Source organism: Barbus barbus, assembly GCF_936440315.1.
Source record: "Barbus barbus genome assembly, chromosome: 23".
Taxonomy (NCBI): domain Eukaryota; kingdom Metazoa; phylum Chordata; class Actinopteri; order Cypriniformes; family Cyprinidae; genus Barbus; species Barbus barbus.
In genome coordinates, this window is record NC_136751.1 from 173,979 (window position 1) to 196,985 (window position 23,007).

The window sequence follows — 23,007 nt, forward strand, 5'->3', positions numbered from 1 at the left end:
TGTGTGGTGCCTTGCTGGCTTGTATACAGTAGCCAGTACAAACATCACAGGGGATTTATCACTAACACGTGTTTCTCTAGATAATGTTATACTCGGCACCATAAGCCTGCCCTCTGAGAAATACTGAGAATATTGCTATAAATTGTAGCAACACCTCCCCCTTTACCTTTTGGACATGGCTCATTTTTATACCAGTAATCTTGGGGGGTGGACTCATTTAAAGTAATGTATTCATCTAGTTTTAGCTATGTTTCTGTCAAACAGAGCAAATCTAGATTATTATCATTGATCAAATCATTTACAAAAAGTGCTTTTGTAGAAAGGGACCTGATATTCAGTAAGCCAAGCTTTATCAATTGTTTCTCTGTATTGTAAACATTTTTTATTTGTTATTTTTTTATTAAATTGTTACTCTTAATTTGGTTTGGATGTTTTCTGTATTTTCTAGTTCGGGGGAACAGACACAGTCTCTATCTCTATAGTGTGATATCTAGGTGAAGGAGTCTCTATGTGCTGAGAATTAACTGACTTCTGTGACGTGAGGCGGCTAGCAGATGGTCGGTTTAGCCAGACTGTCTGCTTCCTGACCTGGGCCCCAGTTAGTCAAGTACGAACTCTAAGACTATGTGCCATATTTCTAGAGAGAAGAGCGGCACCACCCCAGGAGTGATGAACACCATCTCTTTTCAACAAGTCAGGTCTGCCCCAAAAACTCATCCAATTGTCTAAAAAGTCTATGTTATTCTGCAGGCACCACTTAGACATCCAGCCATTGAGTGAAGTCAGTCTGCTATGAATCTCATCACCCCGGTAAGCAGGGAGCGGACCAGAGCATATTACAGTGTCTGACATCGTGCTTGCAAGTTCACACAGCTCTTTAACATTATTTTTAGTGATCTCCGACTGGCGAAGTCGAACATCATTAGCAGCGACGTGAATAACAATCTTACTGAATTTACGTTTAGCATTAGCCAGCACTTTTAAATTTGCCAAGATGTCAGGCGCTCTGGCTTCCGGTAAACATTGGACTATGGTGGCTGGTGTCTCTATTTTCACGTTCCGTACAATAGAATCGCCAATAACTAGAGCACTTTCATCAGGTTTCTCAGTGGGTGCCTGTTTGATGTTCTGATCGGAACGGAAGAGCGGTGTTTTGACCCGTGACTAGGCCGCCTCACAGTCACCCAGTTGCCCTGCTGCACGGGCTCAACCGGAACCGAACAATGTACAGGACTCCCTGAGCTAGTCGCATCCAAAGCAGTATCTACAGCCCTCACATTCTTACTATCCTCAACTAAAGTTTGGATGCGTGTCTCTAATTCTGAAACCTTCTCTGTCAGCCTAACCATTTCCCTGCATTTATCACATGTGGATCCCTCATCGCCGACAGAGAGAGATAAACTATACATGTGACATGAAGTGCAAACAACAATAGCAGGAGAAGAAGCCATTACTCACCGTGACTGATGAATGATACCAACTTAACTTACCACTGCTGTTTGATGAACTCGTGAAAAACGGAGCGAGAGAGAAATCAAAACAGAGCGGGGAAAAAAGAAAACAATAATAGGCGCGAATGAAACCATGGTTTTAAAAAGCGAATGATCAAATTAGTGAATTAGTTTGATAGATAATACCAGAAATATGGTGGGAATTAAGTTATATATTATCACTTTAAACAACAGAGAGTGAAAGTAAGGTAAAGATTCAATAAAAAAGCAGAGCTACAAACGCAAACCTCTAAGCAGCACAACAGACAGGAACAGACTGAAGCAATCGCTTAAATTCTGCATATTTAAGCCGCTCAACAGGAATGTGTTTAAATGTATGGACAGAGAAACATCTTAACAGAGGATCTGAGTACACCACAAAAGAATTCAGAGGCTCATTAAATTTAGAATTTTTTAAATCTGTCAACAGTCCTAGACACATGGACATGATAAACGACAAAAAAACTTGTACATTAGAATGAAAAATTACAATAGGTATATTAGTTATTGGTCCAAGCTCAAAATAAATACAGACTACACCTGATGATTATGGTTCCTCTTCTATTAATCATGTTGTATGACAATATTTATTATGATAAATATGTCCAACTACATACATTTAGCTTCAAGGACAGTTTACAGTTTATCTCTGATCTGATTAGTCAAGCAGTTTTCCAGAGTAAGAGAAACCCAGAGTGGAGCTGATTACAAAACCCTGAGAAACTATTACTCCGCTCACATACTGTTTCAGTCTGTGTTTCTAGCTACTAACTAGCCGGACTTCTTCTGAATATAAGTAACTTGATATTAATGTCTCTGGCTGAACTCTAAAACTCATATGGTGAGACAAAGATGGCGATTTTGGTGATGTAGCGCCCCAGCAGTTCTCTTCTGTCCAGTTCCGTCATCTCCAGCTCTACGTCCAGCGCGGCCGGACCCTGGACAGGACTGGTCAGCAGCAGTTCCCCCGTCTGGCGATCTGAGCGCTGCACGCTGAAGTGTCGCCGGCCGCGGCCACCCAGTAACGCAAACCGCAGCGTGTCCCCTGTGACTCTGACGGCCGACAGGCGGAACATGACGCGCGGCGCGGAGAGCTTGGACACCACCGACATGTAGTGGAAGGACACAGAGTCTGGCGCCTGAGAGCAGCTCCTGCTGTCCACGGGACACGGGTTCCTCTCGCAGCGCCTGCACATACAAAACCTTTAGGGCTGGCCGATAAAACCATAACAATAATTATCTCAATATAATTGTCCTTGATAAAACGATATGAAGAGTTCAATAAATGTTTGATATATAATGTTTATGCTGCAAAAGCGGAACGAAACCGCGCGACACATGGCCATGTACACACTGCAAGTTTCAGGAGTGACAACCGCATTTAAAAACGGGAGTGAGTCCCATAAATTATCCTTCTATGTGTGTACAGAACAGCACTCACTTCATCCTTTTATGTGCCGTTTTTTGACTAAAGACTCTTTTTGTCCGTCGATTTTAACTAAACTACCGCTGATAGACGTGCTGTGTTTCTGCTCGGGAGGCTGCTTTAGAGAGCGCTGTCTTGCAGTCTTGCCTGTTGTTTGGTCTTATCTCATGAAGATAGGCACTTCATGAAGTTAATATAGTGGTCTGTCACAGATATGAGATATGATTTTTTTTTTTTGGTGTTATAAAACAAAGCATTTGGGTGTTTTAGTGTTTTTTGTGTTTGTCCTTGTTTGTTTGTTTTTTTCTATTAAGATCTGGCAACACTGTCACGTCACCACATGGCTCATGAGCGCAGATAGCCCCGTGCTAAGTTAAGACTTCTTTCACTGTTTTCTTGCATCTCACACACAGACAAATACACTGATGCATGTTCAAATACGTCATTAACAACTAGTTGTTCAGTTCGGTTCCGTACACACTGCATAGAATTTCTCGAAGGCCACATACACACTGCAGTTAAATTCAGTTGTCAGTTCACCTTTTACCCCTTAATCGCATTCTGTACACACATAATTCACTAAAATACGGGAGTGACAATGTCCATGACACACCACTTTATTAACTTCATAAAGTGTCTATCTTTATGAGCTAAGACCAAACAACATGCCAAAAAGCGCTTGTAAATGTGTGGACATGGCAACACTGAAAGACAGCGCTCTGTAAAGCAGCCTCCCGAGCAGAAACACAGCACGTCTAAAATCGACGGACAAAAAGCGCATTTAGTCAAAAAACGGCTAAACAAACGGATACACTTTTATTCACTCCCACAAGACGACAGCATGTTGCTATGGTTACAAATGCGGGAGTGAGTGCTGTTCCGTACCCACATGGAACGATAATTTACGGGACTCCTGCATTTAAATGCGGTTGTTACTCCTGAAACTTGTAGTGTGTACGTGGCCTAAATGCAGTTGTCATTACCTGTATTTTTCGGGAGTTAATGCAGTTGTGGAATGCTGTTGTCACTCCTGTACTTTAGTGAATTAATGTGTGTACAGAACGCGATTAAGGAGTAAAAGGTGAACTGACAACCGAATTTAGCTGTATTGTGTACGTGTCCGCTCGGGTCAGAGTTCAAGCGGTAGCGCAGCGGTTGCGAGCTTCACTAGAGCAGATGCGTTACTTGCTGATCACGCGACATTAAACAGTGCTGTGAGATCCAGCGTGAAGCGCTTGAATTCAGGAAGATCACACATGACTGTGATTTAAACTAGTTTACAGCCGGATGAAACAGGGCTGCAACAATACAGTCAGAAGACTTTTCGGTCTACAAATCACCATCATTTACCATGGATTTACTGTAGTAACTCTAACTGCACCATGGTATTGTGGCAGAATTGTGGGTATTCGTATCGGATTTTATATTATATTATTAATGTAGACATGAATTAAATGCATTAAAGGACTAATGGAATAATTATAGTATTTTTTGTGATTAAGCTGTAGTGCAGTTATACTAAATGTTTTTAGACTACTGTTTTTCATACAAATACTAAAAACCATATAGTTATATTTTTATCATGGAATTGTTGATGTGCTATATGTGTGGTTTTAACTGTGGTTATCATGATTATGCTACTATGGAAGACCAATGGGTAATAAAATAAAAAATCAGTCAGAATAATTAAATTTCACCTTACAAAAATTAGGTTGTTACAATTTTTACAGATGTTACAGACATAAATTTACATCTGCATCCGAACTCAAGCTACTACCAAATGCGCAGTTCTAAGAGACTAAAAAAGTAATATTATTATTAATATTATCAGGCAACACAAACCTGTTTCTTGATTTGAAACAATATCGCTCAATAGAACATGCAGAAACTAAGAAATTAATAAATTTTTAATTAAAGGTATTTCTTTTGTTAAGAAAAAATGTTTCTACAGCTTTAACTTTGGAGTAAAAATCTTTATCCTTGAAAGAAATAAAGATTTGACATTTATGGTGACTGATTTGAAAAAAATTATTGCAACAATTTTTTTGGCCATATCGCCCAGCCCTATTTTCACGTTCCCTTTAGTTTTAAATAAGACGCTTTGTTACTTACACTGGAGATGTTTTGACGTAGGTGGCGTTCCGTATCGGTGGACACTCGACTGTGATGCACTGGAAGCCTCCGTACGTGTTGATGCAGAGCTGCTCGCGCGTGCAGTTGGTCTGCCTGCTGCTGCACTCGTCGATATCTGAGAGCAAAAGCAGAAGGGTCAGAACCAAAGCTGACCGTTTTGTTTCCTAAGTGCATGTTCTGCTGTTCATGAATGACCTTTGCAGTTGCGGCCGTCAGGGGTCACGCTGTAGCCAGCAGGGCAGCTGCATCGGTATCCTCCAGCGGTGTTAACACACGCGTGCAAACACAGACGGCCGGCCGGCCCGTTGTGGAACAGTTTACACTCGTCAATGTCTAGGAAAAAACATACAGAAGTGAGCTGATTGAAAGAAAAAAAACGAGAGAAGTGTTTCTGTCTCTATTGAAAAGAGCAGCATAGACGTTCCCAATGAATCGCCTAAACAGGCTGGTAAAGAATAAAGTGTCAAGAGAAACTGTGCTGCTATTAGTCACCTACTGCTTCCAGAGTAGATTAAGGGCTCATCCACTCGAACCCAGAGCTTTCAGTATCCAATCTTTTTTTTTTTTCTCGTCACTAGAAATATTTGCACGAAACCACGACACCGACTTAAAACAATGTAGTATGCACGCCAGACCAGTATGTGGCGCTGTAACGAAACGCCGATACAATACAAAATTTGGTTACACTTTATTTTAATAGTCCACTTTATACATTCTACTAGCTATAAGTAACTTTGCAACTACATGTCAACTAACTCTGAGTAGACTGTTAGGTTAGGTTTAGGGTTAGTAGACTAAGTTGACATATACTTAAAGTTTCTCATAGTCAATGTGTTGTATGTTGTGGACCCATCAAAATAAAGTGTTAGAATATATGAAGCAGACAGTCTACTAATACTCTAATGACTGTTAGTTGACATGTAGTTGCAAAGTTACTTACTGTTAGTAGAATGTCTAAAATGGACTTAAAAATAAAGTGTTACCCAAACTTTTTACGTATACAGCTAAATGCGTCTCCATGTGAGAAAAATAATGTGAGAAATGCAGTTTTGAGCAGGACATCTGTTCAGCTGGGGTCTTCCACTGCTATGGAGAGTGTTTGGATCGCACCTGTGCAGACGCTGCTGTCGCGGCCGGAGATGGTGAATCCAGGCTCACAGGTGCAGTGGGTCGTTCCCTGAACTGGACTGCATCTGGACGGACGGATGAACGAGGACGCGGCTCCAGCGCTGACAGGAGACGAGTTTGCTACAGTGACAAAAACTGCAGAGAGATTCGGGGTTCAACAGCAAGCAGTACAGGAACAGTTTCTGTGGAGCTACTGTGAACGGAGCCGCTGTGAGACGCACGAGCTTAACCTACACGTATGGAAATAATTAAAGAGCATATACTGTGTGAACTGCATCGCATATAATTATTTAATTAAATCATAGCGTTTGTGAATTCACAATTATGCTTAATTATGATTTTTAAATGGGTTTAATATATCATGCAGCCTTGGAAAATAGTCTAAAAATGTGTTTTATGGATTCTCGTCCGTGAAATTCTCTACTTCTGCTATTTTGCCGGTTAGTTGACGTGAGCAAAATGAAGTTGATGATTTTTAATAATCGACTAGTCGCGACGAATCACGACAGCCCTAGACTGATGTGAGCCATATGTGATTAATTAGCAGATATATCTTTACAAATATCTCATTTAGAAATGGGACATTGCCTACTGTAAACTTTTAGTTGATTGTTGAGGATATAAAAATGTGTCTTACAGTTTGGCAAAATGTTACTGGCTGTTTTGACAGCAGCTATAACTACATAGACTGCTCTATCCGTGTATTTAGTGAAGATGAATATGTGGCTGGAGTGTTGGCAACCATCAGAGGAGGCCATTAACACTTCAGCATCCATACTGAGGTGCGGTACAGAACTGTATACTTTGATAGGTCTGATAGCATCATTTTGTGCTCGTCGTCAAACTCTATGTCTGTAAATGTGATTCTGAGTAGATTAAAACCCACATGTTGGAGTTGGAGACTGGCAGGTGGGTCCGGCCCAGCCCGTGGTGCAGACGCAGCTGAATCCATTGACCTCGTCTGCACACGTCCCTCCGTTGACACACGGTGCTGAAAGACACTCGTCGATATCTGAGAGAGGAGAGTAACTCAGTGAACATATATAAATACTATACCCGAGGATGTCAGACTGTTTGCTGAGTCTAGTTCTGTCACAGATGTGTGATTTCTCACTGCTCCCGTTCCACTGATACGTTAAAAGTTTGTTGATGTGAATGAAAGTGAAATTTCTGTGAGTTCAAGTCTTGATGCTACACATATGATGACAATCCTGTGCTTCCAGCTTTGCAGCAACAGCTTGGGGAAGGTAGGTTTCTGCTGGCATCACCCATGCGCACAAAGCAAAGGTCATGCTCGTATGGTTTACGGCAGGGATTTGCAACCTGTGGGGCGCAAGCATCTGTTAATTCAGAGGCATACACTTCAGTATTTATGAATATTAACTAACAAATCTTTAGCCATTCACTAGGGGCAATCTGATTAATCCCACTGCTAATCAGGCGGCAGTTAGAGCAGAGCTGGCTCAAGTATCGGTCACATTTATTGACAGATGATTTACGGTTAGCCGGGTTGGGAATCCAACCACGGATTGGCAGAAACAGGCTCAGCCATCACATTGAATCAGGTAAACTGGTTATATATTTATGTTTCAGTATAATTACGCACACTATACCAGGGGCGGTATAGTATAAGAACGTTTTTCATTCTCATGTGTCTTTTCAGCTTCATTTCATATGTTAATAATGTTAATCAAAAGAGCAAAAGAAAAATAATTTGCTGATTTTAATGTCCTAAAAGGTTGAAAACCCCTGGTTTACGGAGTCTGGCTTGGAAGAACTTGACTGGCCTGCACAAAACCCAGAGAATCTCACAAAACGCCTTCAGGATCAATTGAGACACCAACTGTGGGCCAGTGACCTGAATGATGGTGTGTGAATGGAAGAAAATCCATGTTCAACATCCAGTGGAAGCTGTTATAGCAGTACAGGGATTCATGCTTTTGAAATGTAATATTCAACAATACACAACAGCATCATTGCGCTCAGACGTTGGGTTTTGTTAAGCTCATCTCAAAGGCCTTCAGTTGGGTTTCAGGTGGAAAAGAAAAGACCTTCCACAGTCTGCGGCAACAAAATTGAAAGCACAGAATTCTGAACTTTACACCATTGGAAAATATATTTTGTATCTGTCAGATAGTGGCAACAAATATCTATTAACACACTTACAACATCTTTAAATTCGAATGCAGCTAATATAATACTACTGAGTATGCATTTTGGAAAGTTGAGAGGTTTTCAAGGGAATGGTGTTTCTAATGTGGAAGCAGGTGCGTAGCGTCTGGGCATGCAGGTGCATATGGGCCCGGGCTGAATGGGGGCCCGCGGATGGGGGGCTTTTAATTAAAACAAGTGAACATATTCTTAATTTGTTGCCACAATAAATATGGCGTAGAACTTTTGCTTTGGAAAAAGTAATAGATTTAATCAGACCAAAGATTTAGAATCAGACTCAGAATGAGCTTTATTGGCCAAGTATGTTTACACATACAAGTAATTTCTTATAGTGACAGAAGCTCCACAGTGCAACAAGACAGGACAGAGATATTAAAAGAATAATATCCAAGTAGGCAATGTACAAAACAGCAAAAACACAATATATAATATAAACAATTATGTGTGTACAGGTCTGATATGTGCAAATTTGAAATGAAAAAAAGTAAGTAAGTGTGGTGAATAAATAAAGTATAATAGAGTTGTGTGTTCCGCGTTTATTGTCAAGTGTTCATGAGATGGATTGCCTGAGGGAAGAAACTGTTCCTGTGTCTGGTCTTTCTGGTGCTCAGAGGTCTGTAGCGTCGACCAGACGGTAACAGTTCAAAGAGGGAGTGTGCTGGATGTGAGGGGTCCAGAGTGATTTTACCAGCCCTTTTGCTCACTCTGGATAAGTACAGTTCTTGGAGAGTGGGGAGGGTTGTACCAATGATTCGCTCAGCAGTCCGGACTACCCTCCGTAGTCTTCTGAGGTCAGATTTGGTAGCTGAGCTGAACCAGACAGTTATTGAAGTGCAGAGGATGGATTCAATGATGGCAGAGTAGAAGTGTTTCAGCAAGTCCTGTGGCAGGTTGAACTTCCTCAGCTGGCGAAGGAAGTACAACCTCTGCTGGGCCTTTTTGACAATAGACTCAATGTGATTGTCCCACTTCAGGTCCTGAGAGATGGTGGTGCCCAGGAATCTGAATGACTCCACTGCAGTCACAGTGCTGTTCATGATGGTGAGTGGGGGGAGAGCAGGGGGGTTTCTCCTGAAGTCCACATTCATCTCCACTGTTTTGAGGATGTTAAGCTCCAGGTTGTTAAGACTGCACCATACAGCCAGCTCTTTAACCTCCTGTCTGTAAGCAGACTCATCACCGTCCTGGATGAGGCCGATCAGTGTGGTGTCGTCTTCAAACTTCAGGAGCTTGACAGAGGGGTCTTTAGATGTGCAGTCATTCGTGTAGAGGGAGAAGAGCAGTGGGGAGAGAACACAGCCCTGAGGAGCTCCAGTGCTGATGGTGCGGGTGTTGGATGTGAATTTACCAAGCTTTACTAACTGCTGCCTTTCTGTCAGGAAGCTGATGATCCACTGGCAGACGGAGGTGGGGACGGAGATCTGGGTTAGTTTATTCTGAAGTGTGTCCTTGATGATGGTTTTAAAAGCGGAGCTGAAGTCCACAAACAGAATCCTCACATAAGTCCCTGGGCTGTCCAGATGCTGCAGGATGAAGTGCAGTCCCATGTTGACTGCATCATCCACAGACGTGTTTGCTCTGTAGGTAAACTGCAGGGGGTCCACTAAGTGTCCAGTGATGTCCTTCAGATAAGCCAAAACCAGTCTGTCAAATGATTTCATGGCCACAGACGTTAGAGCCACAGGTCTGTAGTCATTAAGTCCAACACTTTTGGGTTTCTTTGGGACAAGGATTATTGTAGCGTGTTTGAAGCATGAAGGTACTTCACACAGCTCCAGTGATCTGTTGAAGATCTGTGTGAAGATGGGGTCCAGCTGGTCAGCACAGGATTTCAGACAGGCTGGTGTCACACCATCTGGGCCTGGTGCTTTCCTTCTTTTTTTCTTTCTGAAGACCTGGCGCACATCATCTTCACTTATCTGAATTGTAGATGTGGGGGAGAGGGGGGGGGGGGGGGGGGGTTGCTGGAGGTGTGAATGGTTTTGTGGAGAGGTGTTCAGGGCAGGTGTGGGGTGATTTTTCAAACCTGCAATAAAATTTGTTCAAGTTGTCTGCTAGTTGTTGATTCTCCAAAGTGCTGGGGGATGGTGTCTTGTAACTGGTGATATATTTCATACCTTTCCACACTGAAGCAGAATCACTGGAAGAGAATTTGTTCCTTAGCTTGTCAGAATAATTCCTCTTTGCCACTCTGATCTTCTTTTCCAGTGTGTATTTAGCCTGTTTATATAAGACTTTATCCCCCTTTCTATGAGCATCTTCTTTGGCCTCACGGAGCTGTCTGAGTTTTGCAGTGAACCATGGTTTGTCATTGTTGTAGGTTAAATGAGTCCTGGACGGAATGCACATATCCTCACAGAAACTGATATAAGATGTTACAAGGGAACAATGTTATAGTCTCTGTGAGCTCATCCAGATCGGTGGCAGCAGCTTCAAAAACAGTCCAATCAGAGAGAGAGAGAAACAGGCTTGTAAATCCTGCTGTTTCATTAGTCCATCTTTTAACAGTTCTTAATACAGGTTTTGCAGATTTAAGTTTCTGCACGTTGGACGGAATAAGATGAACCAGTGATCATAGAGTCCTAAAGCTGCTTGTGGGACAGAGTGATATGCGTCCTTTATTGTTGTGTAACAGTGATCCAGTATATTACTGTCTCTGGTGGGACATGTGATGTGCTGTCTGTATTTTGGCAGTTCACGGGAGAGATTTGCTTTATTAAAGTCCCCGAGAATGAAAACAGAGTGCGGGTGTTGTTGTTCTGTGTCTGTGATCAGATCAGCGAGTTTCTGTAAAGCTGAGCTCACGTTCGCTTGCGGTGGAATGTAGACATTCACGAGAATGAACGAACAAATCTCCCGCGGCAAATAGAACGGCTTGCAGTTAATGAAGAGCGTTTCTCGATCTGAACAGCAAATCTTCTTTAACACAGTTACATCTGTACACCACCTCTCATTGATGTAAATGCACGTCCCGCCGCGACATGATTTCTCCGTTGATTCCACGTCCCTATCTGCTCTGATCAGCTGGAAATTAGGCAGATGTAGTACGCTGTCCGGTGTGTCACCATTCAGCCAGGTTTCCGTGAAACACAGAGCAGCAGAGTTAGAAAAATCCTTGTTTGTCCGAGAGAGCAGAAGGAGTTTGTCTGTTTTGTTGGGTAGAGAGTGGAGATTCTCCAGATGGATGCTAGGCAATGGCATACATTTAATATAAACAAAATGAATTACAGTACCCTCCACTAATATTGGCACCCTCTGTAAATATGAGCAAAGGGCGGCTGTGAAAATAAATCTGCATTTGTTTATCTTTTTGACCTTTCATTCAAAATATTCACAAAATTCTAACCTTTCATTGAAGTAAAACAATTGAAAGTGGGGGGAAATCTCATCGTGAAATTCATTGCTTTCTTTAGTTCATGTTTGCCACAATTATTGGCACCCGATTATTGCAATGTCCTTTTCCAGAGATAACCGCTCTGAGTTTTCTCCTGTAATGTTTGAAGAGTTTGAAAAACCCTGATAAGAGATCAGAGATCATTCCTTCATACAGAATCTCTCCAGATCCTTCAGATTCACAGCTTCTTCTCTTGTTTATTTTCTGTAGGGTTCAGGTCAGAGGAAAGCGGCAGCCATGGTAAAAGATTCATTTTGTGCTCAGTGACACATTCTAGTTTGGGAAGTCGTGGCCTAATGGTTAGAGCGTCGGACTTGTAATCCAAAGGTTGCGGGTTCGAGTCTCCGGCCGGCAGGAATTGTAGGTGGGGGGAGTGAATGTCCAGCGCTCTCGCCACCCTCAATACCACGACTGAGGTGCCCTTGAGCAAGGCACCGAACCCCCAACTGCTCCCCGGGCGCTGCAGCATAAAATGGCTGCCCACTGCTCCGGGTGTATGTTCACGGTGTGTGTGTGTGTTCACTGCTGTGTGTGTGCACGTTGGATGGGTTAAATGCAGAGCACGAATTCCGAGTATGGGTCACCATACTTGGCTGAATGTCACTTCACTTCACTAGTGTTGATTTTGATGTTTGTTTTGGATTGTTGTCCTGATGGAAGATCCAGCCATGGCCCATTATATGATTTCTAACAGAGACAGTCAGATTTAGAATTTTTATCTGTTGGTATTTGATAGAATCCATTAATTTTTTTTTTTTTTAGTAAAAAACATGGCGGCGCGCACAGACGCAGCGGCTTCTCTCTCTCCTGACAGAACGGTGTTTTCGTGTTTTTTGTCTTTTAAGTCGCAATGTTTTTGTACATCTTCGTCACGTCTACCTGTCTTTAAGTGCGCATACAGTCTCTGTCAACAGTCAAGTTTCTGCTTGATGTCGGCAGAATCACATTTTTAGAGTTAAACTCAGTGCACGCTGAAGAGCTGCGGGACCTCGGTCTGCTCCGAAAGCCTACTCCATCACCGACCCCCTCTACTGCATCTCGCCCACAGCGGAGGCGCTACAACCGGCGTGAGAGGAAGCAGAAGAGGGGTAAGCGCGGAGGTATACGAGCTAGGCTGGACTACATCCGACTACTTCGCTCTACTCAGAGGACTGTAAGAGACTGTTGTGCTTTTGTGTTTACGGAAACATGGCTTAACAATAGCGCACCGGACTGCGCCATACAGCTCGACCAGCTAACATGCTATCGAGCTGACAGAGCTCTTGTCGAGGGAGGTAAGATCCGCGGTGGCGGGCTTTGTGTTTACATCAATGATGCATGGTGCCGCGACGCTGTTGTGGTCTGCAAACACTGCTCACCCTTGGTGGAGTTTATGATTATTAAGTGCCGGCCGTGGAGCCCGTTACGGGGACGGAGGAAGGACGGGGACAGCCTCCCAGCCACCAATGGGGTAAGTGACGTTCTGTTTGGTGTCATTACCCCATGGTTGGTTGAGGCTGTCGACTAATACCGCTTTCTCTGTCCCGGTTCCGGCGCGGTGCGAGAGGGAGAGTTGCCTGGAGAGGAATTCCTGCCCCGCCCACTCCGTCCGCTGGAGCCTGGTTGAGGAAGGTAGCACTCCTGCGTGGGCGGCGACCCTAGGACGGGGATGTCGCTTGGGGGGGGGGGGGGGTGTCGGTGACGAGTCGGCTGCCTCCCCCCTTATTATCATCACCACCCCGTCCCGTATTCGCCGCCCTTCACCAGGCTCCCGACGGGAGTGGGTGTGTGAGAGAGGAGGGGCGTTGAACAGCCAGGGCTGGTGGCGTGTGATGAGGCGCACCTGATGTGAATAGAGCCTCATCACCGCCGCTGTTTAAATGTCGAGCACACCTCTCCTCGAGAGACCGGTCTCTTCCACGTGCATGCACGCTGGTGTCCTCGTGGGTCCAGGAAGGGAGCGTTGAGGGATTCCCGCACCACCGGAGACGTGAGCTGCCGGACCCGTAGCGTATGGATGGAATTCCGCACCCGTTTGATGGCTGATGGGCTAGGATGCCGGGCCGTTCTATCCCCCGGAAACGCCACGGGCAAAGGATGGATGATGCCGCTCAGAAGAAACCGCCACCGGCGTGCAGCCACCAGACTCCGCCCCTTACCTGGACCCTTCCTTCCCGAGCACTGCCCTCCTTCACAAGCCCGTAGCACGACGAGGACACCAGATTCCCTGTTTTATTTTGGACACTTTTTACCCCCTTTGGACACTTTATTTTGATTATTGTTTAATAAAAACCTCTCCGAGGCCTGACGCCACGCCCACTGTGTCTGTCGTTTGCTCCTCCCACGACAATATATATATACACTTTATACATATACACATATATCTGCACAATTTTGTTTTATTTAACTGGTTTGCACTCTATCTGCCATGTGCCTTATGCCACTTTATCTATCCCATTCTTAATTTTTCTACAATGTCCTCATTTGGATATCTGTGTAGTTGTATGTACATATGTTTAAACTGTATATATCTGTATTTGAACGTCTACTGTCAGTGTCTTAAATGTTAACTGTATGCACCAAGGGTCTGAGAGTAACGCAATTTCAATTCTCTTTATGTATGTACTGTACATATGGAAGAATTGACAATAAAGCAGACTTGACTTGACTTGACTTGATGATGCCATGCATCTGAACAAGATGTCCAGGACCTCCTGCAGAAAAACAGGCCCACAACATTAAAGATCCAGCAGTATATTTAACCATGGACATGGGGTACTTTTTATCACTGTGTTCACTGATTTGCTGGCAAAAAGCTCTTTTTCAGTTTCACCTGAGCCAGTGACATTTGAAGTTCCAGTCGTGTCTGATAACTGAATTTGCTGGAGTTTGTTTTTGGATGAGTGAGGAGATTTTTTCTTGAAACCCTCCCAAACAACATGTGGTGATGTAGGGGATGTTTGATAGTATATATATATATATTTTTAGGTTTCTGACCCCAAGATTCAACTAATCTCTGCAGCTCTCCAGCTGTGATCCTTGGAGAGTCTTTGGCTGCTCAAACTCTCCTTCTCACCGTGCATTAGGACGATATAGACACACATCATCTTCCAGGCAGATTCATAACATCTTTAGTTCATTGGAACTTCTTAATTATTGCCCTGATGGTGGAAATGGGCATTTTCAGTGCTTTAGCTATTTTCTTGCAGCCACTTTCTATTTTGTGAAGCTCAACAATCTTGTTCTGCACATCAGAACTATATTCTTTGGTTTTACTCCTTGTGATGGATGATTAAGGGAATTTGGCCTTTGTGTTTCTCATATTTATAATCCTGTGGAACAGAAGTCATGGCTGGACAATGTCATGCTCCTAGTCACTCTGGTGTGTTAAAACATGTAAATATGAATGAATATACTTCAGTGATATTTTACTCATAAAAATTTCTAAGGGTGCCAATAATTGTGGCCAACATGCATTGGAGAAAACAAACAAAAAAAATCCCCATGAGATTTTCTCACTTTCAGTGGTTTTACTTTAAGGATAGGTAAAAATTTTGTGATTTTTTATTTTTATTTTTTTAATGAAAGATCAAACGGATAAAACATGCAGATTTATTTTCACAGCTGGCCTTTGCTCATATTTATAAATATTAGTGGAGGGCACTGTATACCTTGCGTAACACTGTTTACATAATGTAACATGTCAGTTTCGGTTTAGTTTCCTTTCAGTTCTGTTTTGACCTTATTTGGTTCTTCCTGTTTTAGTTCATGACCCAGTTCTGTTAATTAGTTATATGCATCACCTGTGTTTGATTAATTATCTAGTTTGCTCCTTTGTTTCCTGTTTCTTTATAAGTCCTCAGTTCTGCCTTTATGTTTGTCGGATATTAAGTTGTAAATGGTTTGAAGTGTGTTGATGCTATTAAATATACCTTTCTGTTATCCTTTTGTGTGGGCGCCGATTACTACAACCACCGACCGTGACAGAATATCCGACCCCAAACGAAGACGAGATTAACGCTCGGAATGTTGGAGCTGGTTCCCGTAGTTTGCGGGGGTTCACGCCGCCGTTCGCGGCTCGCCCCTGCTCGTGCTGCGTGGGATGTCGGGCTGCCTATCGCGGCTTACCGAGGCCATCCGTTTTGGGGAGAACGGGTTGCCATTCGCCGCTCGCCCCTACCCACCGCCCGAGAGAAAGTCACTCCGCCTGAGACGGCGATGAATGTTCCGCCCGCGGCGAGGAGGATTCCGCCGCAAGGGGCGATGAACGTTGCGCCGTCCACGGCGAAGAGGATCCCGCCGTACACGGCGATGAATGTTCCGCCCGCGGCGAGGAGGAAGCCGCCGAAAAGGGCGATGAACGTTGCGCCAGCTGCGGTGAAGAGGATCCCGCCGTACACGGCGATGAATGTTCCGCCCGCGGCGAGGAGGAAGCCGCCGAAAAGGGCGATGAACGTTGCGCCAGCTGCGGTGAAGAGGGTTCCGCCGCCTACGCCTCAGGTAAAGGACAGGGGGCTATTGGATGAGGCTCTTCCCCCGGAATTCTCGGCTCCCATGCTCACGCCAGAAACTACTCCTCACCAGTACCATCCAGTGCCTGCTCCTCGCCAGTGCCATCCTGTGCCTGCTCCTCGTTTGTGTCCGCCTATCCCCGCACCTCGCAAGAGGGTCCCGTCCAGCCCACCTGAGTTCCCGCTGGTCCCGTCCAGCCATCATGAGTTCCCGCTGGTCCCGTCCCGCCGTCATGAGTTCCCGCTGGTCCCGTCCAGCCCGCCTGAGTTCCCGCTGGTCCCGTCCAGCCCACCTGAGTTCCCGCTGGTCCCGTCCAGCCCACCTGAGTTCCCGCTGGTCCCGTCCAGCCCACCTGAGTTCCCGCTGGTCCCGTCCAGCCCCGCGCCTCCCGTGCGCCCTCTAATGTCCGCACTACAAGAGCGCCCTCCTGCGTCTCCGCTGGTCCCATCCAGCTCTCCTTCGTCTCCGCTGGTTCTATCCAGCTTCGCGCCTCCCGTGCGCCCTCAAGTGTCTGCGCTGCAAGAACGCCCTCAAGTGTCTGCGCTGCAAGAGCGCCCTCAAGAATCCGCGCTGCAAGAGCGCCCTCCTGCGTCTCCGCTGGTCCCATCCAGCTCTCCTTCGTCTCCGCTGGTTCTATCCAGCTTCGCGCCTCCCGTGCGCCCTCAAGTGTCCGCGCTGCAAGAGCGCCCTCAAGTGTCCGCGCTGCAAGAGCGCCCTCAAGTGTCCGCGCTGCAAGAGCGCCCTCAAGTGTCCGCGCTGCAAGAGCGCCCTCCTGCACCTACGCTGGTCCCGTCCAGCTCTCCTTCGTCTCCGCTGGTTCCTTCCAGCTCCGCTCCTCCAGAGCGCCCTCAAGTGCCCGCTCCTCCAGAGCGCCCTCAAGTGCCCGCTCCTCCAGAGCGCCCCCAAGAGTCCGTTCCTCCAGAGCGCCCTCAAGAACCCTCTCCTCCAATGTGGCCTCCAGAGGGGAGCTTTCCCAAAGAAATTTTGGGGGGGGGCCATATAGTCTCAGTCTGTGTGGCCAGGCCAAGGGCCAAGGCCACGGAGGACCCTGATCCGCCATGGCCGTCCGAGGATCCCAATCCACCGAGGCCTCCCGAGGATCCAGACCCGCCAGGGCCGCCCGAGGATCCAGATCCACCATGGTCGCCCGAGGACCCCGATCCGCCAAGGCCGCCCGAGGATCCAGATCCGCCATGGCCGCCCGAGGATCCAGATCCACCATGGCCGCCCAAGGACCCCGATCCGCCATCGCCTCCCGAATCTCCAGTCCTGCCATGGCCTCCCAAGGCTCCAGATCCGCCATGGCCTCCCGAATCTCCAGTCCTGCCATGGCCTCCCAAGGCTCCAGATCCGCCATGGCCTCCCGAGTCTCCTATCCTGCCATGGCCTCCCAAGGCCCCTGATCCGCCCTGGAGGCTTCCCTGGTCTCCTCCCTGTCCGGGCCCTGCTCCAGCCTCCAGAGCGCCCGCCCCCCCCGCCCGTGATGTGTATATTACGGTGCGGGACGCACCTTCCGGGAGGGGGGCGATATGTAACATGTCAGTTTCGGTTTAGTTTCCTTTCAGTTCTGTTTTGACCTTATTTGGTTCTTCCTGTTTTAGTTCATGACCCAGTTCTGTTAATTAGTTATATGCATCACCTGTGTTTGATTAATTATCTAGTTTGCTCCTTTGTTTCCTGTTTCTTTATAAGTCCTCAGTTCTGCCTTTATGTTTGTCGGATATTAAGTTGTAAATGGTTTGAAGTGTGTTGATGCTATTAAATATACCTTTTTGTTATCCTTTTGTGTGGGCGCCGATTACTACAACCACCGACCGTGACACATAAGAGCCAGCGTCAAATTACCAAAGGATAGCGGCTAGAACTGCATCCTTTTCTAAAACTACGTGCAAGCACTGTATTGCCACAGCCAAATACAGTAATAGCTAATAATTAAAAAAATTAACAAAAAAACAGTGTGAGGTTGGTAGCTAGCTAGGTGAAAAAACTGTATCACAACTTTATAATCTAGCTTCAGTGACACCTGCACCATTTTAATTCTCTTTCTTTTATTTTAATTCTTTTTTTATCTAAAGACCATCGAAAGTAGCTATTCTTTACATTGAGAATACATGAAGCCTTAAATTAAACACCAAGGACATTGTGGATGAATTTGTCAAAAGAAAGACCTAGAGAATTAAATTAAATAAAATTAATTACAACTAAAATGTGAGTATTGAGTAGTTTTTTTTTTTTTTGCATTTTGGGCCGCTGTGCCAAGAGTGTGTTTGCCTTAATTTAGTAAATATGGCAGCATTCAGTGCCATAATATTTTTAGAATAAAGTCAAAATTACGAGATTAAAGTTGTTATATTGCATGAATAAATATATTGCATGTGAAAATTTGACCTACTCCAAAAAAAAGTGCTGTCCGTAAACTGACTGATTTATGAGAATATTAAAACCACGTTGGCAGAGTTATATTGTTGGCGTTTCTGAGGTAAATGTTGTTACGACTGTTATGACTATACACAAGCTGTTTTATTGACGATTTTTTAAACTCTGGTCGATTACATGAGATATTCGTTTTTATTATGTTCTGATTTTTTTAACATGTCTTCTGATATTCATTCATGCTCATTTCATGCTGTAGAAAATAGGAAAAGATGATTCATTCACATGCCGCTTCAACAGTGATCTCACGCCACAATAAAGATCGGAAAAACACATTTATTGTTTGTATTTCGTAATAAAATTGACAAACTGTAAACTCTACGATTTGTGTTATATTAAAAGCAAAACACGCCTATAGCAATTATTGGGTGGCTGTCATGCTACTAATGAACGTGAAATATTACTTCTAAACATTTATACTGTCAATAAAACAGCTTGTGAATAGTCATGTAATGTTATTTACCTCAGAAAAGACAACAATAAGGAGTGTTGGAGCCCACATTAGCCTATAACGTTTGGGAGGCCCGTAATGTTTTTGCATATGGGCTTGGGACTGACTTGCTATGCCACTGTGTGGAGCAGACAGATAGTTCTGATGATATTTCCATACAAACTGGAAAAGGCTCCAGGTTGGATGGAGTGAATCCTTTCCCACACCCGGAGCTTCAGATCTCACCTCTGCAGATGGGCTGCTGTCCACTCCAGCTGAGCGAATCTTTACACTGCCGTGTCTCTGAACCCACCAGTTCAAAGCCCGCATTGCACAGGAAGTGAACTTCATGACCAGGAAACAGAATCTTGCCCAGCTTTTTTCCATTGAGAGGAGCATCCAGGTCAGGACAAGTAGCTGCGGAATATAAAACACAAGAGTGGAGACTTTCAATTCAGAGTATTGTTGAAAGTTTACACTTTAAAATAATTAAACGTATGCCATTTGATGTAGTTTGGCCCATTTGCCACTGCTTTAGGTCTGTAACGGGTCTGAGGTGAGACTTGCAGTTCTTGGCTTTAGCGGGCCGGCCTGCGACGCTGTCCTGCAGCACGCTCAGTTTCTTCCTCAAAGTGCGAAGACTCTGCAGATATGAAGCTTCCTGCGCCGAAAGCAGTTTGTGAGCCTGATGAATGGAGTTCTGTAGGTCTTGTTTACTGGGACAGTCCTGAGAAAACACGCACGGTCAGAGCTTACTGATGCTCAGATCCAGATCCAGTACAGCCTCAGATCAGACACACGGTTGTTTGTTATATGTGACCCTGGACCACAAAACCGGTCATAAGGGTCAATTTTTTTTAAATAAAAACAATTAATTATCTGAATAAATAATCTTTCCATTGATGTATGGTTTGTTAGGATAGGACAATATTTGGCTGAGATACAACAATTTTATAATCTGAATATAAATATATAGAGAAAATCTCCTTTAAATTTGTTCAAATGAAGTTCTCAGCAAAGCATATTACTAATCAAAAAGGAAGTTTTGTTATTTACGGTAGGAAATTTACAAAATATCTTCATGGAACATGATCTTTACTTAATATCCTAATGATTTTTGGCATAAAAGAAAAATTGATAATTTTGACCCATACAATGTATTGTTGGCTATTGCTACAAATATAGCCCAGCGACTTAAGACTGGTTTTGTGCTCCAGGGTCACATTTGTCATTAAGAATCCACAGAAGCAGACTGTCTGAAATCAGATTTAGGGTCATCAGAAGCACTTAGAGAAGCATTGTATTTTGAGAATGGAAATGTGTGAACATTAATTTCATCATCTCATAATAGTGGCTGCCGTGTTCCTCACCTGCTTACTGTAACAAGCTAAACAATGGATTGATAACTGACTTCTGTTTCCATCAACCCTGTCTTGGTTCTCGTTACAAGGGCCTGCATACATGATATTGAATCTGAAAGCATGGTCTGGAAAAGTGACACATGGGACCCTAGAAACAACATCTAAAGAACAATGACGATGGGGCATTACATCCATAGATATTACATCCATAGACATCCATAATGTTTTCCAATTGCTTCATGTTCCACAGTAATTGGTGTCATTGGATCTCGTTCTCTTTAAACTTTCATGATCTAAACATGAAATATTGTTTGTCAGTTTCTGTAAAACAACATCTGGTTTAGGATTATGGTTATGAATGCAGACGGCGTCAGTGTCCAGTCTATGGAAAGCTTTACATTCATTGTAAGACAGAAATGTTGCTGGATCTTGTCAGTTTTCTTCCACGTGTCCCTTAATTTTGCTACTTTAAGATCCTGTCAGATCCTCTGTGGTTTGAATTCTGCAGCACAAGAATTTTCTCTTTAATTTTTTTCATACACATCAACATTTTGAACATATGTGAACATTTCATTCTTAATCCATTATTCATGACGATCAATTGTAACGACTGTAATATGATCCTTTCTTCTTACTGGCTGTAACTGAGGGGAAGGGCACCATGTTTAACTTTTTTCCATTTCATGTTTTCATCTTGCAAGACTTATGTAAGCTAGATAAATATTTGAGGTTCCTGTAAAAGCAGCTGGTGAAGTGATAGAGTGTTGGAGACACATTAGCTGCTGATGTTAACAGTGTTCTCTTTAAGGAACATCAAAACATTCTTCAGATCCCTCTGAATAGAGTGCTTGTGTAGACTAGTTCAGTACTGCGGGGTAAAAAATAAGTGCAATAGTCAGACAGTAAACCTACAGTCTGTCAGAATCCAAAGACTTTTCATAATTGTGTTTCAAGATTTTATATTGCCCCTATTTCAATGACAGGAACTTAAAAATATGGGGGCTTATTTTGGTATATTTTATCATACAAGAAAAAAAAAAAAAACTAGTTCTGCTGTTGGGCTTTTACAAACTCAGGTAAAATCAGATGCATTTACAATGAAAGACAGTTTCGCAGAAGCTCAGAGAATGTTTGATACCATCATCTCTTTCTGCATTATAATAATCAGAGAGTAAGCACAATCACTACGATGATGTAAACAGTGTTTAGCTTCAACCCTTGACCTGTGACTCTGAATGAACTCACTTGTACTGAAACACGCCTTAAGCAGTTGAATTTAAAATTTTTTTCTTATTAGACAGCTCTGTTAGTTGGCTTGCAGTAAAATATCAGTGAACTCTTACACTTTTACAGCTCAAATTACACAAAAACAAAGCACTCATAGCACTGCTGCTATTGTAGTTTTTGTTATTTATATGAATATCACTTACCTGAGCCAGCATGGTATAAACTTGACAGATGAATACTGAAAGGAGCACAGCATATCTTCGGTTCATCCTCTTCATTAAATCGTTGAGTGGATACAATGATTATGTTATTAAATGCCTTTGTGTAGTGAATTCCCTCTAGAAAAGGCTCTGCTCCCGTTAAACTCTATATACTTTACTGGCTCAGCATTAAAACTCCCTCAGAACGAGGCTGCTGCTATAAGAGGATTTCAGGAAAGCAAGCACAGGACTTTTTTCCTCATAAACCACAGGTCAGTTGAGGAATTTACTGAATGGACAGAAAAAACCCTGGAGTTTCTAAACAGGTGTGAAATCAGTTTCTTTACCTGGGTTTAGCATGATTAGAGTCCATTTCTAAACTAGTTCTTAATACATGTTTTTGGTGTATTTTGCATGATTCATCAGTCAGGGCCAAAGTAAGAAATTCTATATCCCAGTACAAAATCTACACTATTTTTATCTCTGCCCAATAATAAAAATGTATAAGGATTAGTTAATTACGCAAATAAATTTAACATTTAATCAAAACACAAGCCTGAGATCAGAATTCCAAGATAATAGAGAAACGAAACAATCATGGAAATGTGGAGAAAGTAACAGGAAATTAAAAATTAAAAGTACATTTCGAAATACACTAGTCAACATTTGAAGTGGATCAAAACCTTTCATCAAAGTTGTCCTAAAATCTAAAACCAAAATGCGTTCTTGTCTTAGGACAACTTTGATTAACTTTTTTGATCAACTTAAAATGTGGACTACTATAGATGGAAAGTGCGTAAAACAGATAATGTTTTAATATTAATAATTTGATTTTTTATGGATTATTTTTATGATTAGTTAGACCCTTAAAGGGTCATGAAACCCTATTTTAGCAACAGATAGTTCTCAACCCAGCAAAGAATAGCCCAGTGAAGATGCTCTTAAATACAGTAGTCTTTTTCACCATGCGCTCAATTTCTATTTACAACTAGCTCATCAACAATATAATCACACTGGGTTCAGTTCCCAACATGTTCAACATTGAGTGCAACACAAAAGCAGACTGTTTTTTTGCTGTACCAGGGGTCGAATATGAGCCACCTGTGTGAAACCCAGCAATAC

The 23,007-nt window shown here is 43.5% G+C and overlaps 1 protein-coding gene across 1 annotated transcript; it reads right to left on the reverse strand.

The window, feature by feature from the left end:
* Positions 1–1,645: 1,645 nt before the first annotated feature.
* Positions 1,646–22,180, reverse strand: LOC306842610 (fibulin-7-like). Its single transcript, XM_079373574.1, has 8 exons — positions 21,889–22,180; positions 19,665–19,824; positions 19,344–19,514; positions 7,064–7,189; positions 6,160–6,312; positions 5,245–5,382; positions 5,029–5,164; positions 1,646–2,678 (listed from the first exon to the last, which is right to left on the reverse strand). The coding sequence occupies exons 1-8, from the start codon at positions 21,961–21,963 to the stop codon at positions 2,318–2,320; spliced, it is 1,320 nt and encodes a 439-aa protein (XP_079229700.1). The 5' UTR covers positions 21,964–22,180; the 3' UTR covers positions 1,646–2,317.
* Positions 22,181–23,007: the final 827 nt, after the last annotated feature.